The sequence below is a fragment of the Anoplopoma fimbria genome, chromosome 6 (assembly GCF_027596085.1).
Source record: "Anoplopoma fimbria isolate UVic2021 breed Golden Eagle Sablefish chromosome 6, Afim_UVic_2022, whole genome shotgun sequence".
NCBI lineage: Eukaryota > Metazoa > Chordata > Actinopteri > Perciformes > Anoplopomatidae > Anoplopoma > Anoplopoma fimbria.
This window is the reverse complement of record NC_072454.1, coordinates 16,421,425-16,447,206: the sequence shown is the minus strand read 5'-3', so window position 1 is coordinate 16,447,206 and position 25,782 is coordinate 16,421,425. Positions and strand designations below refer to the sequence as shown.

Here is a 25,782-nt window from a genome sequence, read left to right as displayed (position 1 = left end):
TTCCATATGGAGATCAGTAACATATCACACATTTCACATAATGATGCTGCTTGAGCAGCTGATGAAGAGCGGTGACAGTTGTGTGGACTCTCTTGAGGGACCATCTGTTTGTTGCAAGGGTTTTAATTCAACTCATAGGCTGACACACATTTGTGGTTTTATTCCTGTTCCCCCCACTATCTGGAAATGAAAGACCTAATATAGGACCTAAAGTAAGATGTAAAGCTTCAGTTAAACTTAAGGTCTAACAAGTAAAACCCTTGTAGAGATTTACTGTATGTGTCAAGTGATGCTTCAATGTCAAGTACTATATCTGATCCTTGGACTATCACTAAGCTTTTCACTGTGAGGTACAGAGTTTGTGACCTCTATTTAAAGTCAAGTTATAACTTAATGCTCACAGTTAATTTAGCAACATGATGTCTGACTAGGTGTCTTCAATTGTATACACAGTGTTTAAAAAATGTTTAAAACAAAAATGCTTAAAAATGCCCTAATCGTTTCGTTAAACCACCATTTTTTACATTTTGTCTGTATTCCATACAGTTATTTGCTTTATTTATTCATTTTACCAAAGTCATAAGGGTGAATAAATGCACTATCATAAGATTTCAGACGGCAAACCTGTTGATAGCCTGTTCAAAATGTTTAGGAATTACAACTGTACATGTACATTTTTTTTTTACATCTTCTAGTTTGAATATGAGACATCCTACTCCATCCATCTATAGCCTACTTTAAATCACACACTGCATGAATGGATGTAGGAGTCAAAATTATACAAAAACAGAGATGAAACAGTAAAAAAAATGAAGTCAAATGTCACTCAACAGATTTCACACGTCTTAAGGATATATTAGTTGCTACTTGCATAACACAACAAAAACTCCCACCGAATGTCGGCCGTTTATTTGCATGGTGGGCAATAATGTAATTTACTGGGGGAAACAGGGGACATTGTTCCCCCACACTTTTTCAGAAGGCAGTATTAGACCCCTTTATTTTTTAACAGGCCGAAAACCAACGCTATATTTAAATAAACATCTATAAATGCATGCACTTGGACCACACAGAAACAGTGCCTTGCTAATCAGAAAGAACATTTCAGACATCAGAAATTGCATTTTTCATACCCGTAATTTACATTCTGGATATCTGCTATTGAATTCTTGCTAGGAAATAGTCCCATTTCAGATATCTAAATTCCAATTGTTACTTTTGCTACACATTACATTTGTGGACATCTGCAATTGAATTGTTTCTAGTTATATTACTAATTGTAGATATCTTAAATTGCATTTTTACAGTTGTCTCCGCCCTGTTGCGATATTACACATGCGGGTAAATAATGCTAGCACTCCTCACCGTCACTTATTTAAATTGCAAAGAACAGAAAAGGCATTCAGAGAAAATATTGCCAATTGAATGGGATCATTACGAAATCTCTCTGGAGTTTTCCTCCTACTGATATCCTCAATGACTGCTTGACTTTTCAGTGTTTTTTAGGTGTTTGTTGAGATGTGCGCAACTGCCTCCGGAACCGGGGGCTATTGGAGTCAAATTAAAAACGCTATGGCACTGGTTGCTTTGATTAGAACCTGTTTCTTATGAATCAGGATTTACTCTCACTAGTTTGGAAAGTCTCATACATCATTGATTTAGCAGGATTACACTTGGTTTGTGAACCTACTTTACATTAAATTCAGTTGGGACTTGAGACAAAAAAAGTACTTCACAGATGACTGATTTCAGGTTGGTGTCCATGCTGCCCTTTTGATCGCAAATCTTTTTCCTTCTTTAGGTAACGTCGTTTATAAAATGAAATTTCCGGGTCTCATCCAGCTGCACATGGAAAGCATGTCAAGTTTGAGAGTGGGCTTGAACCTGTAACCCAGTATGGCAGCGAACAATGTAAATTTGCAATGTTGAGCTGAAATTATCTTGAAAATGTAAAATCTTGCAATAATTCTGAAAGGGTGTTTAACTGTCAGATGTGTGGTTTTATTTCCCAAATACTTGTAGAAATGAAGCCTCAAAGCATGACATCTGGGAAGAACAGGAACATTATACAGACCAACTGAGACAACATCTATTCTGTGCTGGAGCTCTGTGGTATGGTATATTTTGTCTCTACCAGCTGCATTTTCATATGTTTTTGAATATTGAAAGCATGCAACATATTTTAAATTCAGCGTCTAGTAGCAGCGTTATGAACGTCTTAGGAATTCATGAAATTATAGGATATGGTCTGTAATAAACATGGACATCATTCTGTGTGATTTACAATACCAAAGATTAACTGTATTTACCTGAAGCTGAAATGACAGCCCATTTAAGGAGCTCATTTGAGAAAAGACAAAGGTTTTGGAGAAGGAGCAGCAGACAGTATTGAAAAGAGGACATCAAGTAGAGGTGAGGTGAACCTGAAAAACACTACCCTCTGTACACAGCTAGAAACTGCAACAGTCAAATTATATGATTTTTATATTTGAATGATTGTGAGCCCGCAATGTGTTTTTTGTCATTGTCCTCCAGACAAAATGTTGGAGGCACAGATGATGAATCCCAGGGATCATCAGAAGCAGTGGTTTACCTTGTCTTGGCGAGGTGGGACAACTATTTTCTGGCAGATGTCTATAGGGTGATTGAATCGCTCTTGGTTTTGCCCCCTCCCTTGGGACTTCTTTCCCTTGGGAAACCCGACCAGGAGCTATTTCCCCAAACATCACAGCTCCCAGGATAACTGGGACACACAAACCTTTACACCACATTAAGATGGTGATTCATTTGAGCGGAGAAAGGGACTGGTTAGTTGTGGGAGGAGTTCAGGGAGACTATGGAGAAGGACTTCTCCTTGGCCACAAGGCAGTTCTTGGAAATCATAAGATGAATCAGAAAGGAAAAGCAGGCCTTGGCTCAACTTGCGTTCAGCAGGCGAAGACCTGCAGACCCAGACTGGGGATACTGTTGAGCACTGGAAAGAGCACTTTGAGGAATTCCTGAACCTGACCAACATGTCCTCTATGCAGGAGCCAAAGTTTGAAGACTCGGGGCCCTTCCATATCCCTTGCAGATGTTGCTGAGGTATAAGCTCCTTGGCAGCAAGGTACTACTGGTGGATGAGATTCGCCCTGGGATGTTAAAGGCTCTGGACATTGTTGGACTGTCTTTTTAACATACTATTCAATGACATTTTTAGTTTTTTTTACGACATATTATACAATTACCTTTTAATGACTTTTTACCACATTACTAGAATTTGTCCTTTGTATTTTTTCTATGCACTATACTATTTATTTTCAAGACTTTTTTTTCTTCACACTGTACTATGACTTTGGTATACTTCTTATAAAATGCTAAACTATGACTCTTTTAATAATGCTTAACTATTAATTTTTTAATAGTCTTTATCCTGACTTTTCTCAACGCTATACTATGAGTTTTTTTAGACATAGTATTCTATCACTTTTTCCATCATATAATTCTTTGTATTTTCTGACTTTTTTGGACATCCCTTACCATGACTTTTTATTACTTTACTTAAGACTTTGTGCTAGTCTTTCCAAAATCCTTTACCATGTAATATCATGACTTTTTGCCATGCTATACTATGACTTTTTCTTTTTTTTTATAACTTTTTTCAAAATACTGTACTATGGCTTTTTTGTCATGCTATACTATGACTTTTTTTAAACACTTTTTTCAAAATCCTATAATATGGCTTAGTTTAGCGTAAATTCAGTCAGGAAGACTACCTTTGTCATTCATAATCCCAGTCACTCTCTTCAGGTGACTACTCTATCAGCTGATTGTGGGTTTCACTTAAAGTTAACCAACCAGAGTCTGCCACGGTTTCCTTAAGCCAATCACTTCATTGCTGTCAAACTTTAAAAATGTTCTCCTCTCTGCTGCTGTCAGTTGTCATTTCAGCACGATCAGATGCAACCCTCCTCCACCCCATTCACCTCCAGTCGGCATCACAGTCATGCTCCTCATTGATCATCGGATGCAACGACTCACTACATCACCACCACCACCAGTGTCTGGACTCCAGGGGGGATTGTACCTGTCTGACCTCAGCATCACCGCCCCTCTGTTAGACGGTTTCAAATGGAGTCCAATCGCCAAAGACTTTGGAATATTAATTTCTTATGTGTAATAAATTATTGTTACATTTTATTGAAGTCTTTCCTGATTGAAATATTCAACTATTTTGTCCTTACATACGATACTATTTACGGTGAACTCTGAATTTTTCATGACTTTTTTGACATTCTATAGTATGACTTGTTTTAAAGACTTTTTTTCAAAATGCTATACTCTGGATTTTATGACTTATTTTGACATACTATACTATTGTTTTTTCGGCAAATTATACTATTGTTTTTTCTGCATACTATACTATGACTTTGATATACTATTTACTTAATGCTATACTATATGTCTTTTCAACATGGTGTACTATGATTTATAATCAATAATATTTAGAATAATCTTCTTTTTGTGAGTTTTCTTAGACATAGTATAATGTGACTTTTTTCAGCATGCTATACAATCACTTTTATCACTTCTTTTGACATATATTGAAGAATTTTATGACTTTATCTAAAATCCTTTACCACGACTTTTCATGACTTTTTTCGACGTACTATACTATGACTTTTTTATGACTTTTTCATCATACTATACTATGAACTGTTTTCATGACTTTTTTCATGACTTTTTTCGACATTATATACTATGACTGTTTTAATGAATTTTTTCATCATACTATACTATGACTTTTTTCATGAATTTTTTGACATAATAAACTATGACTTTCTTTGACATACTATACAATGACTCTGTCAGTTTTTTCACCATACTATACTGGCTTTTTTCATGACTTTTTTCAACATACTATACTGTTACTTTTTAATCACTTTTATTCAACATACTATACTATTAGTGTTTTCATGACTTTTTTCATCATACTATAAAATGACTTTTTTTATGACTTTTTTCGACATAATAAACTATGACTTTCTTTGACATACTATACAATGACTCTGTCAGTTTTTTCACCATACTATACTATGACTTTTTTCATGATGTTTTCGACATACCTACCTTCTTTGATATACTATAATAACACTTTCATGACTGTTTTCAATATACTATACAATTACTTTTTATCACTTTTTTCACCATACTAAACTAGGACATTTTTCATGACTTTTTTTGACATACTATACTATGACTTTTTTATGACTTTTTGTCACTTTTTTCATCATACTATACTGTGACTGTTTTCATGACTTTTTTTGACATACTATACTATTACTTTTTTCATGACTTTTTTCGACATACTATACTATGACTTTTTTCGACGTACTATACTACTACCTTCTTTGACATACTATAATAACACTTTCGTGACTGTTTTCAATATACTATACTATACTTTTTATCACTTTTTTCGACATACTAAAGAAGAACTTTCTTTGACATACTATACAATGACTCTCTGTCTCTTTTTTCACCATACTATACTAGGACATTTTACATGACTTTTTTTGACATACTATACTATGACTTTTTATCGCTTTTTTAAACATGCTATACTATGACTTTTTATCACTTTCTTTGACATACTTTACATTACTTTTTTCAGCATACTACACTATGAATTTTTATGACTTTTATGACAGTCTTTAGCTTGACTCTTTTTCAACAAACTATACTGTGAGTATAATATTAGACATACACACAAATCGAAAATAATAATATTGCCTATATCACATAAATGTCATGCCTGATACTAAACTGCATGCACTTGTTTGGCTATAGTTGAGATACTTTGGTTACAAGAAGAAGTTTCAGGTTTCAGGTAATAGCAGTTGTACACCATAAACTGGATGATACAACTTTAACAGGCAGTTTCTGGTAACAACGATCTTTTTTTTTGGCAGACACCTTAACAGGTGATAAGCAGGGAGCATGGACTGCATTTAACTTTAGAAAGTAGAGAAATGAATGAATTAGAATGACAGAGAGTCCATGGCTCATGTTGGTGACAGATTAAAACCCGCTGAGATTAGCGATATCATATAACATCAAAGTACTCTAACTACTATTTTCAGAATATATCTGGAATGCTGTGGTTTGGATAGACTCACTTTAAATAGACTCCGCTCCATCACCGTTGTAGCTTTCCAACAAGGAAAGCACATGAAATAGTATGACATTCACCTCATCCTAATAATATATAGATCTGTGATGATTGGGCATCAGCCGAATTGAGTAGAATACCGTAAGTGTAATAAATACAGTGAAGATTATCCTTTGCACGCTGGCAAAGTATTGTAAAATGTCCTCATTTCGAGGCCCATAGAGCATCCGCATTGGGGTTTTCTTTAACCCCGCATTCCAGCCGTCGGTCATATTGGTCCAGCATCGTTCTCAAGCTCATTCATATTAACGGATGAAGGAAAATAACTATGTATGGAGCTATTAGTGCATTTTTTACTTTTAGGATCTAGTGATTCAAATAATGGCTATTCATGTGGCCGCACAGGGAAATCTATTGACCTAAAGAAATATTTATATTACATATATTTTAATAATAATTTATTCATACCTTGTAACAAATTAACATGGAAATATGCATTTTACTCCTTTACACATTTTGCTTAACTACACCACCTCTATTGTATTTGTACAACATTTATAAATCAATGTGATTGTCTGAATTGTGCCAACATACTATCATATAGTACCAAGTAAAACAAACTTGCTTATAAAAAGATGCCTGTGTGAAATTTCCGCCTATGACTACTTTGTATGTTAAAGCCTCTATGCTCAAGTAATATAATTAACACACATTTTGTAATTTTTGAGGATTTGTACTAATAACGCTGAGCCCCTATCTTTGAAATCAAAATGACACACCTGGTTGTGGGTAATGTAGTCCCAAGGTTTTGACAACAAAGCAGAATGTCAGACAATGTTATTGTCGTGCAATGCTAAAGCGTTGAAATACTATTTTAATGATGTTAAGAACACCTGCATGTTTCTCTGATACATTTTGTCAATAGACTGGTGTAAGTTCACTTAGGTAGTATTTTATTCATTAGATTTTTCAAAACTAGTTTTTATAATAATTTTTTTCGTGGAGTACAAGCAGAGTTACAATTGAACACAAAACACCTAAGAGCAAAAAAAAGAAGAGCAAACAAAGAGAATTTATAATCATTATTTATAGTTCATGGTCATTTTCCTCATACTCATTCCAAGTACAGGTCTCCGGAAAGCAGAATTGACTGACAATGACAGAACAAACACAGAACAGTTGAAATGGAGACTTATTTTGAGCTATTCTCCTCTGGTTTTGCATCAGCCCAAGCATACATTAGTCAATCTTATACCACTTGGAAACACACACAGCAAGTTTATTTATTTAATTCATGTCATCATCCATCATCATCCATCATCATCATCAACACTCATATTCTTGGTGTTCATTCTCACTCATGTCAGTCAGGATTGAGGAGGAAGGCAGTGATTCTACCGATATCCTTATAAGAGCGCCACACAAGTTGTAATGCTTTGCCTCTCAGCCTATCAATGCCTTTTGCAGTTTTTGGGAACGGTTAGGCTACTACTGGTCCGGAATCATCTATCTCGGGTCGGCATTTGTATAAAAACTATATAGGAACACATGTAAAAACAGGGGAGAATCAAATTATTATCCAACTGAAAAAAATGCGGATGTCTTCATAAAATCTTCTATGTCTAGCAACACTTAATAACACTTATGTCTTCTTTTTGTCCTTTTTTTTTTATTCCAAAATGGTTGAGGAGCAGTTATAGTTTGCATCATCTATACAACAGGCTATAAAACACCACTTTGTCACAGTCCAGAAAGCACATATAGATGTGGTTGTACTGTATATAAACATATGTACTGTAATAAGATAATTTTGCGTGCATGGCTCCCAAATGATCGCTTTAGAGACATCCCCATGATTCTGAGGAAACTCCCTCCTTTGAGTTCACACAATGTGAAAACGAAGGCCTCCAGATTTCTTACTGGCACAACTGACATATTCTTTTAAAACATAGTCTTTTTAGGGAAACTGCCATCCATTCTCATATTTGTACTGCGGCAGCTCAGTCAGCCAGGTATTAGTCTTTGCCGGCCATCATCGCCTCTTCAGTGAGTACTTTGGCTGATTCCTCCGACATCCATCAGGTATTTTTTTTTTCTCTGACTTCACCTGAATTATTATTATTTTTTTCATCCGCAGTAAATGTTTGGCGTATTTATGTATGTATGTATGTTATGTATTTATGCATTGTGTCATTTTCTCTATAAAACGTCTCAACAACACAAACACAGGCAATGTATATGAAAACAGTAAGTTTGTAATGCTGATTTCCCCTTTGCAAAGTGCATCAGCTCCTCTGTTTACCAGAAACAAGGGAGTTTGATCACATAATCCTGGCCAAGGAAACAAGTCACAGATGGGTTAATGTTGTTTGGTTGTCATGTTAGATATGTATTCAGTTCATTTTCGACTGGTCGCCAGAGCCATTTTCTGTCGGTCTCCTTCTGGACTGAATCTTTTCAACTGTCTCAAGTGCTTGAGTCTAAAGAAAGTTATTTTTTCGCTTTTCATATTTACTTTTCAGAGCATTATCTTGTAGGAAAAATGACTAAATAATGTTCATCTTTGTTATTATACTATACACATGTTGATGTCCTGATTTGTCTCTTCCACAAATGTTTAAGTTGGTCTGGCAAAGACCAAAGCTTTGACAATCACACGTAGTACTCCTTGTCCTTGTTCTTCTTACTCTTGCTTGAGGTTTTTGCGGTGTTCACCGGTTTCTCTTTGACGATGGTGCCATTGGACTGCGCAGAGTTGCTGATGTAGTTGCGACTCTCGTCCACGTGGTACGAACCTTCGTCTCTGTTCCGGTATTTGTACATAGCGTAAAGCAGGATGAGAATACACAGCGCTGCTGCTGCCACGATGCCAACCACCATCCCTGTCGTGCTGCTGGACTCCCGGAAGACCTCCGATGTGTCTGGGTAACCCTTCGGTCCAACACCGGTGGGATTGGCTGCAAGGGAGACAGAGATATGATTTCTACAAGTGTTCTCAGCTCACTATCTTTTACATTTGATCACTATTAGTATAACTGTATTGGTGGTTGTGAACAAATGCATTTCTTCTCTGCATGTGTGGATCAATATCACAGTTTAATGTTGACTGATAGAATAGACATCATGCCTCAAAGTTGCTGAAGCTAATAGTAGATGTTGGCTGATGGGATTGGCTTTCCAGCCTAATAGTAGAGCATGCAGTTACACTCTGAAGCAACAACAAACAACAACGTCTATCATTATAAAATGGTAAGCACAAGTCATTCCTGCAGCACCCTGGAGAAATTAAAATGTAGGAGCTGGACATTTCTGTAGACTTTGCCTTAAGTATTTGCCATTTTATCTGTTTGCCTAACAGCATTTTAATTCCTGTATATTGTTCTGATGATATTCACTTCCAGCATGTTCATGAATGAACAGAGCACATTTCCAACATTATCTATATATATCCAAGCAGCATGACTGTATCACATAGTTTGTAAAAATAAATCTTTTAGAGAGAAACAATTCTTCAATTGACTCAGCAGATTTTGCCAAAGGCTGTTCCAACTTTTGTTCTGAAATGGTGCCATTCAATGGAGCATATTCTGAAAACGCGTCAGCCCCCTGATATTATTCAGTCCTCCTGGCACGTCTCTGTGTGTGTTTTTGTAGCAGTCATCATTTCTGCCTAAGCCCTCTTTGTTGCGTTCTGTGAAATCCAAACAGTCGACACTAACATTTGGAAATGAAAGCGCTCTGGTTCCGCTGGATTGGGGCAAAAACTTATTTGAAGGATTTAAAGCTAGGTTCAGATCATAGTTGTGTTGACGTGAAGATGTTACGCTTCGATTTGCATTTACACTGGACAAACTGACACATAAATAGATGTGTTGCCCTGTAGGTCTGAATGATTTCCTCTGCGTTGACTGGACAGTTATGTTAAAGGTATTCAGCGAGCTTTGCAGTATTCCACTTTGCTGTGGCTCCTTGTCCTTGGCCAGAGTGCAGGAATACTTATGGAGTGATGCCCTGAAAAGCCTGTACTGTAGAAACGGGAATCCTGCACTGTGTTGTTCCCTGTAAATTACCTTTAGAATGGTACGCTTAAGATTTATATTGAAGGTGATTTGCTGGTAGAAGTGGAAGACGCACTGTGAAAGTGTATCGTCCACATGAAGGTTAATTTCGTACTTGTTTGTTTGTCACCTGCATGATAAGGGCTCAATGTTACTCAGCTTTAAGTTTTGTGTGTGTTTCATGAATATTATTGTGATATTATGAGGCTACAGTGCTAAATGCTGTCCGGATATTAAAGATGGCTGCTTATATTTTAGTTAAGGTCTTACGGTTTCAACAGTAATGTGCATTTTCTAAGACACTAAAGCTTTTGTGAACCATCAGTTGAAAAGTTAGACCATCATTGACCTCATTACACATTGAAACTTTGGGTTAAATGATGGGTATATCATCTCATGATCAAAACCTAATGGCATATACATTAGTAGTATTCATGAATATACATGTGAGCCAGAAGTCATCTAAGTAATTGGATTTTAAATTTATAATGACAGGTGTTAACATTTCCCTGTAATGAGTATTTGTTTTTTTCCTTTGACACGTGCCGTCCCTCATGTCCCATTTTGCTGTCCCACTATCCTCACTACTTCTTTTCAGGAATGTATTTGTTTGCGAAAATAATTGCATTCTTCAGCTTTGATATCAAACCAGCTTAAAGAAGAAATTTCCCTTTAAAACAAGAACCACAACAATGTTTCTTCATTATTTCAATCCTTTGATCTTGGCCAGTCAGAGTGATATTTCCACACAAATAACTTTCTTCCTAAGCAGAAACTCAGTATCCATACCAGAGAGTAACTCTTTATCCATCTCTTACATCAAAAGGGAAAATCATGGAAAACACACCTCTCTGAGCCTGAGCAAAAGAGCTGTTCTCATTGTATAAAAAAAAGGTTGTTTCTCCCTGATCCGTGAAGGACAGGCAGAATTTATAGGATAATACAGCACAACCCATCCTACACACTAATTTTGTGGCAACTGTCGAAGGGGCACAATACATAGGTGAGACAGATCTTTGGGGATTTTTTTCGTTGAGGCTTTACCTGTCCTTCAAATTACAGTAAATACAACTAGTTTTGGCAATTATAATTGAAAGGATTGTTCCATTGCTCTTGCATGATTTTTCCTATTTAATAAGGATCACATATACCATTCTGCAAACCATGCTCATTAGTTTTTTCTTGGGATCCATATGCTTCAATTACTTTCTTTCCAATATGATTATGTTAGCAGACTCTTGAAACTTTTAAATTGAGTAAATCTATCGTAGTGAACAGAAATACTAGTTAAAAACTTTTTTATCAATGCTACATTATTGCTGCTTGGAAATGCGGTATGGAATGTTGGCACTGCTTAAAACTCTGCAAAGATATAAAGAACTCTTTGAAATTAATTTAAATCAACACCTGTCTGTAATGCTTGTACTGTAGGATACCGATAATACATCTGATAATCTCAAACTGCACAGCATGCATTTAAAAACGGTCAATTTAAATGTTTCTATAAGTAAGCATGATTTCTAGCTAAAACTAACCATGAAAGAATTTGCAAACATTACACGTCCTACCTCTTTGGACTATTTCATATCTATTTCACAGTAATTATTGTTACTATTGTTATTATCCAGTGTTTACACAATGAAGAACTTTAAATGTTTGATGACACTGTTGGCATCATGCCGTACTCTTGTGCACTGTTTCAACCAGTGAATACTGGAGTGATTGCACATCAGTATGCCCACTTCATATTCTGAAAGCTGTCCAAGTTATAATACAGAGCCCCATATGTCTCTGATAGCTCTCTTCACTGTTTATCTCTCTTGAGTCTCACTAAGTGGTGATGGCCTTAGGGATAAACTATTTTTTTGATTCCATTCATTTCTCTTCTTGAGCGACAATAAACATTGTTTGTGAATGGTGTAATATTTGCTAATGACCCACACAAATGGCACGTGTGATCTATTTTAGCTTAGATCTTGTTCATGCCATGCCTAAAGGCCATGAAAATGTGTTAACTGTAAAGGGCAAAAGTTCTCTAAGCTGTCTGCCAGGAGAAAATATGTTGCTGCCGTTCATTGACATGTTTTCCACCATGGTTAGACTGATCAGCAGCCCAAGTATGCTTCCAATGCCAGCAGACATTCAAGGGCAAGCAGAGAGTACCACTGGTGGATTGAGTGTGACTGAGCGTTGCAACAGATTAGCTCTGCTTCTGACAAGCCCACTTATCCTTGCAGACAGGTGTGAAGAATGCTCTCCCCTTGTGGGCAAAAGCCACTGGTTGACACGGCTCTTCCCCAGCAAGTCATTGTGCTGGCATTATTGGTGAGTAACTTTCATATTTGCTATCTACCCTTTGTTCGGGGTCAAAAAGTTGAAAGTGTAGATAACATAGTAGGTTGATGGAGGGGAGAGCTCTCCATGCTGCACTTGCAGGTTGTATATGAGACCACGGCTGGCTCTTACAGCAAGGTGACAGAGCTAGAAGAGTTCAGGAAGCAGGCGGTCTCAGACTGCCATAACAGGAGTGAGTCATGTGGTAACAGTACCATGGTGAACTGTTATTCATTCTGTGAACTAACACCTCCATCTCTGGGCTTTGTTATTCCCTCTTGCCTGGATCTGTTGATTGGCTCCCCACAGGCTGTGTTCGCATGGAGACTTTATTATCGGTGCACCCTGAATCCACTGACCAGATTTTTTTGTTTCATTTGTGGAAAAGTAAAAAAAAAAAGTAAAAAAAGAAAAAAAGTTAATTAAGTAGCCTATCCATTTATTCAATTTATTCAATTTTACATTTAGGTAGAAAGATTTTAGTCAAAATTGTAATCTTTTACTGCAAACTCCAACTAATATCTTAACAAAGAAAGCTAAGTAGTGACTACTACTTCAAGCATTAACACTGCATTTAGCACAGCGCTGAAACAGCCATGTTTTGTTCAAAAAGATTAGTATTCATTACAGCTCATTAGCTTGCATTTAGTCACAGCAGTGTCTATCAACCAGCCACCTAATGGCACACAAGGATCTTTCTTATTCCTTTAGAATAACTGATACATGACGATGCGGCTCATTTATTACCCATGAGTCTGGCTGTGCACCCTGCTCCGCTTTCTCTCAAGATGGGTTCAGGCAAAGTACTGTGTCAGACACAAGGCCTTCGAGAAAGCCAGTCAAAATGCATCTGCCTGTCTATTCATTAGCACTCAATCACCTCAGAATGATGGCATATAAACTGAGAAAGAAATAGCGCCTGAAACAAGTGCTTAAAATGATGGCTGCTCTTATACGCTCTACTCGAGCGTACCCAAGGGTAAAATTAGACATGGGGAAAATGACCTTAAAGTGGCGCCTAGCTTCATGGCAGCATAGCGGGGGTGCAGTTGTGAAGCGATATAGGTAAGCCCAGGGGGGGTTAACTTTTGAAGGATTGAAGTTGTATAAAAGCTGCCAGAATAACTTTCTCCTCTCTGTCCCAGAGCGAGACTGAAATTCCAAATAACATCGAGACCATCATAAAGTCCTTGCTGTTTTTTTTCACAAGGGCAACAGTTAATGTTTCGGTCATTTAGTCACAAATCATTTGCGTTCAACAGTCTTTGCTGAGATTTGGCAACAGTAAATAAAGAAGCACAGACGATCCTATGTATGACCTTCATCCATAAATGTTGTGAAAAAAATAGCTGGAATAGCCTGGTCAGGCTTTGTTATCACCATACAAAGAGGCCCTGAAGAGTGCAATGACATGAACACAGATTGGTATGGCTTCAATGTTCTTGTTACTGCAGGGTTGATAGCATATTTTCTCTTTATTCTACCCATTTTTTTCAGTATCGAAACACAAGTGCTCCTCTTGGAGATATCAGCATAGGTGCAATAGAACTTGTCATTAAAATGCCTGTGAAATGCCTGATGTGATTTCCCCTTCTTTTTGCCTGACTTCTTTTTGCCATGTGCTCTCAAGGAGAGGAATGGGATCAGAGATTCCAGACTGTCAGGCGGGATTTGAATAAATGGTCCTCTTCAAAGACAATTTTTCCTCATTTGTACCCAGCGAGAGGGTTCATTTGTTTGGTAATTTGTAACATGGTGAGCAGTTGACTGGGGCCACAGATGAAAGAAAATGGGGGAGAGGGGGGGTTACTTCAGGTGTGCGTGAGGCTTCATGAGCGGTAATGGAGCAACCAGGACTACTTAGGATATATTGAATGGACAGACTTTCACTTACTGGTGGTTGTAATGTGTCAAAAGAGTTTTGTAGAGTACATATTGACGATACTTTATCATGAATGTATGCCCTATGGCAAATGTTAAGTTTAGTATCAGCCAAAAATGATTAAAAGAAAGAAGTTATTTTTAGTAAGAAGGTAATGAAATGAGATTTTGTGTGAACTCGGCCCTCTGCAACCTGCAATACCTGATAAGCATGAGCGGTGCATCTTGTTGAGCTTAAGAAGGTGTGGCTGTGGGATGACTTCAAAGCGACCCCAGGCTTAGTTGGCATGCTCAGTGACACGCTGCTGTTATTCAGCAAGATTATACTATCTTCTTACTTCACATATCCAGTTATAATCACAAGCTGTCAGAGCCGTCATATAGTTGGGGATCAGTCTGTAGACAGGTCACTATATCAACTGCAGCAGAGCCAAAACACTTATTAAATCCCTCTTCCCTCTTTAATTATCTGAATGTCCTCGATAAGTGATGCGAGCCATCCTGTACTTGTGACACGCTGGCAGCATGCCTGATGACAGCATGCATGTGTGAGCCTGAAGTGGCTCTGCTCATGCTGATGGCGGATGATGAACAGAGAGCTGAGTGAGCAAGTGAGAATTATTAAAAGGTGTCTGAATTAGTCCAGGGAAAGGTATGGTACAGTTTAAGCTTCTGCCCATAGGGGCTCCACTTAAAGAGGTGAGATGAAAGAGGCTTACTCAACTTGAACGTAACAAGTCTGGAGCTTGTCTCTGAAGTAGATACCTACAGAGTCAGGTTACATGTTCTTACGATCCATATTTCTGATATATACAGTGGGCCTATAGCTACACAGGAGCTTTTCATTGCATAAAAACTGAATAGTCTTCTGCAGAAAATAATAAAATCTAAACTAAAGACTTACACTGTATATCATTTAAACATTTTACACCAACTGTACTGTGAACTGTGTTGATTAATAGTTATGGCACTCTTTATACAAGAGACTATTTCACATCCTCAAAGCAACATCAGAACCAACATTATATGATACGTATTACATTTTGCTGGATGGGAAAAAGACAGTAAGTACTCAGATTGGAGGTTTTCATAATGCAGCTAGACAGAGAAATCAATTAAAAAATGCAGCATTAAAATGCATTGTTACAAAGCATTTAACTGATTGGTCAACCGTGAATTGTTTGGTAAAGACCCAGCTTACTTATAACATTAACATAACTGACCTTTGGCTGGGCTTCTTTTCTTTTCTTGAGGAAGTCTTTCATGCCCTACTTAGACTTATAAACCGACACATTGTGTTAGCGTCAATGTCAGCACACCCAAAAGATGTGTGGTGGAAAAATAAAAATAATTGAAAATATAAATATGGTGGGATCAGTAAAGAGAAAGACTGACAGTGAGTGTGAAATCCTGTTTTCTCTCAGAACACACTTCATTTAAAATAGAACGTAGAAAGAAGACTTGGACGTCATAATCCTAACTGAAAGAGCGCAGAAAAACAAAAATGGCAGGATTCCATAAGATTGTCTGCATAAATTGCAAACGTATGCAGTAATAACAGAAATGTGTTTTGCAAAAAGAGCTTGTGAAGCCTGAAGGTCATCATTGCTGTTTCATGGGCACAAGCTCTGGTCACATTCAATGGGCATCTAGTCTTCAGAAGGGTTTTTCATTTGTTAAACCATCACTGCTAGCGGCATTCTGTTGGCATGCAAGGTACATGCCACTGTGTTCAGCAGGGAAAACACACACAGAGCTCCAGCTGGGTATGATTGAATAACCTATTAAATGTGGGCAGTGACCTCTTAAGCCAGAACAGTGCTCTTAATGTTTCATTAATCTCACAGCTACTTTTAAAACAATAATTTACTCTAATTTTTCCCCCCCTCTGGCTGGGTGCATTCCAGTCATTGCCATCAGGTTAAAGAGAGTATTAATTTGCAGTTTGATGTATTGGTTTACTCTATGTATTGTTACCTCACCCATTAATTAAATCTATTAAAACAAATGTCAAACACATTAGTAGCTGCTACAGTTATGTCACTGCAGAATGCTTGAGGATAGAAAAAAGATGAGAGAGCATAGAGCGAAGAGGAAACTAGAGATGATTAACCTTAACCTGCCTATGGGCAATCTACAGTGAAGGACTACTGGAGCTGAGAATAATAGCACTAAGAGATTACTTGTGAAAAAGAAGGGTGCATATAGCAAAACTCTCACTGAGACTGCTGGTGTGTACTTGCATTTGACATGGAGACAATTTCTTTCATATGTATTACAAAATGAATGATGGCTAAATGGTAGAAAAAGGTGTAAACATCTTAAAGATAAACTTCCAGCTGATGCATCCGATGGTATTTAAGGATATATCACTCTCCTTCTGTGCACTCCAAGTATAGAGGAGAAAAAATGTGTATTCTGAAATCATGAGCAAGAGAAAACGTATTATGTTTCCCTCCATTATTTTTCAGCATGATGCATACTGGGGTTTGTTCTCCAGTAACAATCATGATTTTACTGGAGAGATTTACTTTTTAAAGACAGAAGAATGTATCACACCAATCAACTATGAACTGTCTATCTATCCATCAGGATAAAAAAAAGAAAACGTCTGCTATGTATATGAACATATAGTAATAAACCATCATTATCTAATGTTATGTTTTTAATCAACATACTTAAAGAAGTCGTTGATAGATAGGGAAATGTGCTCACTTTCTGGCAGAGGGTTAGATGAAAAGATTACTAAAAGATATTATTCTTTTAAAATATACTATTCTCTTATCTGTATGTTACATATGATGCTACAACAGGTTAGATTAGATAAGTGCAAAGACTGGAAACAGCTAGTTGCAGCTAAAATGGAAAATTGTCGTTTTTACACTTCGGTTTTGTACAGATTAAACAAACATGATATAATGCATTAATAAGCGAGCTCTAGAGGTGCTATTAGAGATATTTTCTTGCCAGGCTAGCTGTTTCCAGCATTTATGCTAAACTAAACTAACTGGGCCAAACTTGGGCCTAGGGCTCAGTGATCTGGCAATATTACTGTGAATAGAAACTGTTACACATCAAAAGACATGTCAAATAAACACATTACATTTTATTTTTAATTAACAGGTTTCAATTAGTTTTTCATCTATTATTTCATATTGCAACAAAATAGTGTTATCAAAATGATCAGATTTTGTGACAGAGAATTTGACTGATTTGAGCCAAAAAGGATGGCTAGCAGCAATAATCCTCAGGAGGAACACCATATGATGAGGAACAAAGGCAGTTGCAGGGTAACCTTGGATATGGGTCACTGTGCAGCAGCTGCCCTCCATCAACGGCCTGCATGACGCCAATGAAATGAAGCAGGCAGGTAAGAGACATCCGTTCCAGCTGACCCCATGCAGCTCGGCAACAACCTGTTCCATTAACTTTCACCACGAAAACCGAGGTTGGTACTTGAAAATCAGCACCGACCACCATCTCGGCAGACATGTAATCGGGCTATTTTCACACAACTGAGCGATTTTCCCGAGATGATTGGCCAACACTTCACTCTGGCCTTTAAATGAACTCTTTTTTGTGGAAAATGATTATTTTATGCTAAATGTCAGGATTTATACAGAATTTCTTTAACATCAGACTTGCCCTTAAAGTTAGTTAATTATTCAGAATATTTGCATATCTTTTGTTACTATTCTGTCCAAGATGAGATCATATGGGAGCTCAAGCATTTGGCACATTATATTTTCCTTCACAATAGGCATCACAAAGACAGATGCCTTGATGTGTGCCTGTCGTAGTCACAGCAATATTCAGCTGTCTCAGCCCTGTTGCTTAGTACATGCACACCTCCGGACCATTACGGATCTCCTTTTACAGATCAGATGTGTTGCAGCATCATGGGTTGGTGTATTCCTCAGTGGTTTCCTGAACCGGTTTGGGGGGGTGGCGATTCAATTTGCTGCAGTATGATCTAATCTGAGTCCTGCCGGTTGATAAACTCTGCTGGTACCACTGGCTTCCCATGGTTTCCGGAGGTAAAAGAAATAAAAGCATGGCGATAAGTAAGTTTACCAGATGTCACTCAACTGCTGATAGGGACTGCTGTGTGACTCCAGATGATACACAGGATGATCTAGAGCTGACCTTGGGCCACAGATCAGAGGGCTCACAAAAAAGTCTGCTTCAAAGCTCACCTCCTGGGATCATTAATGCACCAACATTATCCTACGGTATACATGTGCTGTGAAGTCTGAGCACAAGGTGGAGAGAAACAGAGATATCACGACAGAACATGCACATCTGGCGTCTACTTCTGAGTTGAACAGATGGAAAAGACTGTCAAAGTGTTGACTGAGAGATTATATATTATTTCTGGCATTAAAAGGAGATGGCTGAACAGTAATATGAGAAAGTGGTCCCTTTATCAGCAACAGTGGATCCAGTTATTTATGTACAGTAAACCCATCTGAGATGTGGTGAGTGCTTGGCAGAGCGTGTGAATCGTTCTGAATGTAGATATTAATCAGGATACGGTGTTAGACAGCTGCCACCCTGGGAGCCCACAGCTCTGGTGTCAAATCCCCTTCAGTGATCACAGAAGGAGAGGGATACTTTGCTCGGGGAGTGTGCGTCCCTGAGCATCACACAGTTCGCGACTGATGTTTTGGCAGATGCCCTTGTCAAAAAATATCATAATGCAAGCTGCTAGTGTAAATGAGTGCACATACCGATCTCCTGTGTATGGTATTTGACAGAGTAAGCAGATGTACATTGGAAGTACCTATTGTGATGCTTCCCAATGGGAATATCACTCTAATATGCAGTATGAGAGTTATAGGAACGGAGACACTGTGGCAAAAGCTAATCTTACTAGTGGAAGGCCAAAGGAACAGGAAGAGAGACAGACTAGAAAGTTGATAGTGCTTTGGGGCAGACATTAATTTAGTGGAGGTTTTATGACCACATACTGATCGATAGCACATCTAGATGGAGTGGGGGGCCTTGGGTCTGGACTTAATTGTTCTTTGTGCGTCTCATCACTTCAGAATGCATTTGAAAATCCTTCTATTCAAAAGCGGGAGCAAGTGTTAGACTTAATTGCCTTCCGTGTGTGGCAAGGTAAGGGATTAAATGTTTGGCAGCATTGCAGGGAACAGACAGATTTGCTATCCCAATTTGACAGAGTAAAGCTAATAAAAACCAGGGGAGGGGGAGTGCTTCCTTTTGTTTAAAAATATCAGAGGTCTTGAACACACAATATCAACTATGGACCAAAATAAATTGGTATTTTAGGAAGAAAGACACCTGATATGTGCTGCAATCATATAGTCCATGGGATGTCAAGTACAGCTAAGGTGAACAATAGTATAGAAAACAACAGGATGAACTCCCACTGCTCCCTGTAAATCATAATTAACAGCAGTGGGAACCCTCTACACACTTGTCTAATAATCAGCCTTCACACACTCCTCTCTGGGTTTAGCCTCGCACATTGGAGTCATGTGGGTCTGATAATTACAACTGAGCGTTGCTTCCTCTTTCTGAGAACTCGTCTGTTTGCGCATAAGCAAATGCTATGTGCTGAAGATGTAGAAATAGATGCAGAGTTAAAACACTGCAATAACAACTTCTACACCGACAAAACACCTTAAGAAGTGTGGACTACTAGTTATGCGTTCAATTCTCAGAGGCAGAGCTGTTATGATTAAAAGTACTGGTGTTGGGTGCGTTCTTTCTTGAAGCCAAAGAAGAGGAAGTTGATATCTTGAAACCCATCAGTATACTAACTGAATATTAGCATTTTATGACATAAAAGAATTGTTTAACATTTGGAAAATTGTCGGTTTTCTTTCAAGTTTCTGTTAAGAGGTTTGATATATCTGTGTCGTAACTATGATTCTAGAACCAGCAGCCAATTAGCGTAGCTTAGCATAAAGACTAAAATCCTAGGAAAACAGCTAGCCTGCAACTGGTCAAAAGTACACCAATTTTAAATAAGGCAAATTATTACTAAATAAATAATATTTAAATTCTGAGCTTCAAAGGTGGCAGGGGGTGGTTTTTGTTACCATTGTATAGAGCCAGGCAAGATGGCCCGTTTCTAATATTTATGTTAAGTTAAGCTAACCGGCTACTAGCTGTAGCATCATATGAGAATATGTGGATCTTATCTAAATCTCAGTAAGAAAGGATAGTTTTCAAAATCTTGAATTATTGCTTCAAGCGATTGAAGTTATGATGTTAGCCCAACTGACCTATGTTCAGATAGGCCATATCAGCCTAAAGCTTTCCAGATAAAAAATAATAAATAAATAAAAGTTTTACTACATTTATATTTTCTCTTCCTGTACACTGAAATATAAGAACCAGTAAAATATACTCTGTGGCAGGATGGAAGCTTCCTAGACAGACCTAATGGATAGCCTCCGGCTTGCTGTATCATGCGGTCGGTGGTAGCCAGAAAAAGAGCAACTCTGCCTCTGAGAAATGTTCAAGCTCTAACTAAATCTCCAGTCTGCTCATTTAAACACTGTGTGTTAGCCTAGAGTGTCTTGTTGGCACAGGACTATGACACAGACACAGTGACACACCCAGAGAGAAGTAGAATAAAAAGAGATGACTAACCTAACCCACCTGAGCTCGGCTCACAGGGATCAATGTCTTCATCATCGCTCGGACACTCGGCTGATGCCACCAGCAAGTCGTCGGTTGCCTGAAAAGAGAGAAGCACACAGTAGAGTGGTGAGGGCATGAAATACTTAGCTGCATCAATGGGGTAAGATGGCTCCCACTCAGAGCTACCAGTAGTGCGATTCCAGAGGGTTAGGTTAAGGAGAGCGCGGCAGATGAGATGTGAATCCAGACAGCTACACTGTTTGGCTGCTGGATTTATCTGTCAACAAAGTCAGCAGCTGCCTTGCGATGTAGCAGCTGCTGCACTGCTTTCCAGGCAACACAATCCTTAAAGAAATGAGATCTGATTATTGAGGAACAGTGGAGGCTAAAGTTCACGGCACAATTGTCAACTTGCATGCTCAGTTTGTGCTGCAGAGTGTGGCTTTGCATAGCCCTTCAAAGAATTGTTAAAGCATCAAAAAAACCCCACCTCTGACATTTAGAGGACAAGCAGCCATGAAGGCCTAAAGAAAGATATTGGAAAACAAAGGGCAGAGCAGTAGAGGTTTAATCAATATTTTTCTTATTTCTTTCGATTTCTTTCTTTTCGATTCAGTATCTCTTTTACAAAATGAGCATTAAAAATAAACCAAAATCATTGAATATACAGTACAGAGGTGATCCATTATTCACAGCAAAATACATGTTGGACTATTTTCAATGCACATCCTCACACAACCAGCACAATACATTTTATCCTCTTGGAAAATGGGAAAGGGCAAACAAAAGACCAGAAAAAAGTATACTGTAAAACATTAGACTGCAATGTTCTTTTATAGTCTTGCTTCAGGCCATTTGATCAACTCAGCATTAAAGGTCATTTCGTTTAAGCATGGCAGCCTCTTCAGGGCCGGGTTAGTTTCCCGGATATGGAGTGCTGCTAAGCAGAATAACGTGCTGCTATACATTTAGCCTTGCACCTCTACTTACCCTCTTTGTACTAATATTTTTAAAACCTCAAATGCAAGACTGACAATATTTATTGCACATATATTGTCATACTCTCTGGAATGGATGTGTATGACAGTCACAAAATAAAATAAAAAAAGAGAAACGGGTGAGACATGCATTAGTCCCCTAAATTGAAGATGGACCTGGGGTTTTATTCAATTTGTGCCATTATTTCACTGATGTTTGACTGCACATCAAACTATATCGGCAAGTTGGATTAGTATTGACTCATCTTAAGGAAATTAAAGGTGATGTCATTTGCTTAACATCCATTTGGCTTCATATAATGCAATTCTATTGTGACTGTAACATCATTTGGACATTCTGAACACGGACCAACATCATCTTTACATAATAGACCTGAAAATGATAGATCAAACCCATTAAGGGAGTTGTGGCGGAGGGCTGTTTTTGGTGCATCTGTGCTGTGTGAGGCCCGGAAAAGCCGTCCAAATGTATATTTAATTTGCTGTGCATGAGGCTGATATACAGTGTCGGCCATCCAGATGGCAAAACCACCGGATCCTGGAGTGCCACATCCATCACTTCAGCCTTGTGATTTGTTTTTCCTGGCGGGAGATCTTGACACTCTGCACTCACTGGCAGAGGTACGGGAATCAAGTAATCAATACTCCCTCTCTCTTCTTCCCACCTTTCCACTCTCATTCTCTCTCTCTCTCTCTCTCTCTCTCTCTCTCTATCTATCGCTCTCCTTTCAGCTCTGTCCTTCAGATTTATTTGCAAGCAGAAAGAGGAAGCAATGTGATGTGGGTGTACTAGATGTAGGTTAACTCCCTATAGAATAACCTGAGTGGAGGTGTACGTCCATTCATATTTGCATGTTTCCGTTTCCTCATTCAGGTCAGACAGCTACAGCCTGAGGCCCTCAACTTCTTCACCACAGCGAAATGCAATAATGAAAATGGATACTTGTTTATCTCTCTACCAGGGAATCTTTGATTTTATAATTAAAGGTCCAGACATAGAATACAGTCTTTTATGAGATTAATCTGGAATTTAAAGCTAAAATTCAATTCTGTTTTGTCTGCAAAGAAAATCATTTATGAAAGATCTGCCCTTTAAAAATCTGCATTAAATAGACATACTTTAATAACTGTAAGGAGCTGAAATGTGAAATGTGTCATTGCACCTTGATTGAGATTTTCAAATAACTGACGGGGAACCATGATGTATACTTTTATAGCACTACCATAAAAAAAGTAATTTCACCCTCCAAGGACAAAGGCTGTGTGTATTTCTGTGTAAATGTAGCTCAATTGTGCCTGTAAGCCACTTCTCAGTCCAATCTTTCTTTGATCTTATCAAAATATCAACCCTATGCTTTACTTTTAAATGAATCCTGTGTGTATAGTGGATGTAAGCCTCTGAATCAACGCTAAAATGAATTCGCATGTTACTGGGCGTCAGTCTTCCAGCCAGGATTAGTGTGTAGGTCAACATTTTGATGTGGTCATGACCTGGTTGAAATCCAATAACATTACCAATTCATGGTGTCCTCCTCCTGTGCTTGGCTTCTTTTTCACCCGTGACAATTCAATGTGAGCTATGTGAGGGGCTTACCATGCAATTTAGCCACTGTGATGAAAACTGACAGGTACCTTGGGTTGGATGTCTGGAAAGGACACTGGAATCTTTGGATATCTTTTTTTTTTTTTAAAGGAGAAATAACACGGGCTATGCATGTGGTGATTTTAACACTGCTGTGATTTTGAGATAAAAATAAAAAAAGAGGTTTCCTGATCTAAATGGCACCTATATCTTTCATTTTCCAGAAATATTGTAGGTGTTTTGAAGAGTTCATTATCTCAGCAGTGTCAGGTTTACTGATGCATAACGCATCATGCCCACAAGAAATATGCTCCAATAGATAAGCGAATAAACAAGATGTACCTGCAGTTCATTTTATGAAGGTACTTCTAAAATGCTAAAAGCAAAGGCTCTGGGCTTGCAAAGCATCATTAATCTAGTGGTAAAGTGCTGAAGCCATGGTGAACCTGAAGCACAGCTCATTTATCTGCCTGCTCAGAGGAGTAGAGAGCACACTCCTATGAGATGTACTGAGAAAACCTGGGGAGACAGTTGGGAGTATGAAACACACAATAATGGAAGAAAAAGAGATACTGTAGAGGGAAACCTGCTTTTAGTGTTCATACAAAATGTATAAACATGTTCATAGTTTCCGGGTATAGTGTCATTTCAAATACTTCAGGGGATACTTCAAGTGTCAGGGGAGTTATATATACAAAGACAAAAAAAGAAAAAGAAACTGACTATATAGCGGAGTTAATTTATCGACTGACCTTGGTTCATCCACTGATTGAACCATCAAAGGGGATGTGGACCAGGTAATTCCAACCTGACTCAGCCAAAGGCACCCTGGTGCTTTCTTTAGCACTGTCATGGCGGATTTCGATCTCTGACGATTAATAATAGTCCTCCTTAATGAGATGTCCCGGCCAAGCCATGGTCTACATGCATGCTAACTAAAGCTTAGTCAGCAGTGTCATTCTGATGGACACCAAGTTATCTACAACCCTGCAAAAACAGATCTGTTCCCCACTAATGTTCAACAACACAGTTCCCAATGCTACTTTCTAATTTCTTCTGTATGGAGTAGGTGGCTTTACTATAATGCTCTACATTTGTACCCTTGTCCCCTGAATGCATGTTTTCCCCTCTTAATCCTGGCAGGGAGAGGAGGGGAGGGCTGCTCTTCAGAGAGGCTGTGTGCTGCTAACCCGATGCTCAAGAGCAAGAGACACCTTCTCTGTGATAACCTGTCGGCATGTCTCTACGGAGAGCCTTGGGTTTTCACATTGTTTTCTCTCTGGTCTAATTTGATGAATGCTCTCTGGCACATAACATGTCTCTTTGGAGACGAGCTGAAAGTCAGGAGGACACTGAAGGCATCTGAAGGGTTTATCCGAAGCATGCCTCTGCTGTCCCGGTAATGTATTCCACTGAGGATGCTTGCTGTTTTCTTTTGCCTCTCTCATTTTCTGTTTCTTTTTTTTCACCCTCATAAGCCCTGTTTTTGTCCAATATAAGCTCTTGTTTTGCAAATCTCTCTCGTTCTTGTTATATAGCTGAACTGTTACAATAATAAAATTGATGTTTTTTTTACTCAATGTCTCTAATCTGCTGCTTATCAGACTTGGTTTAAATCCCAATACTTTTCCAGAATGCCAAAAATGCTGTGCTATTATCAGCCAGTCAATTCTCGGTTGATTGAAAAATCAAACAGAAAATTGGCTTTGCTCCACACTATCACAACAAATAAAAAACCTTTCTGTCTACTAAACAGAAAGCAAACCTGCAGATTCTGCCTAATAACTTATCTTTCTCTGCATCTAGTCTTTTATTTCCAAAACTCATATGCTCATTCTGCACACAAGCAATTAGATGTAAGCGCCTTACTGAATAACCGTTCCCCACAGGCTGTAACTATTTTCAGACCATACAAGGGAGAAATCATTGATAGAGGTGGACTGCACAAAGGTCTTCTTTTTTTAACATGTAGATTGTCATCTATCATAGTGTTTGTAATAATATTTTATTCGCATCCCGCTTTAAATGCCAACAGGGCAGGATTTAGAATCATAATGTGTATGAAATTTGATTTCTGGATATATATATGCATAATGTGTAATGTGTGTTTCTCTTACAGTGTGTTTGCTTAAATATTATTGCTTCACCAATTATGAAGCT

General features: G+C 38.2%; 1 protein-coding gene across 1 annotated transcript in view; it reads right to left on the bottom strand.

The window, feature by feature from the left end:
* Positions 1–8,721: 8,721 nt before the first annotated feature.
* The window catches only part of LOC129091898 (neurexin-1a-like), a 237,884-nt gene continuing 220,823 nt past the window's right edge, over positions 8,722–25,782 (bottom strand). The window contains 2 exon segments of the mRNA XM_054599581.1: positions 8,722–9,108; positions 21,052–21,139. Of these exon segments, the coding sequence (XP_054455556.1) occupies positions 8,804–9,108; positions 21,052–21,139 (393 nt within the window). The 3' untranslated portion in view covers positions 8,722–8,803.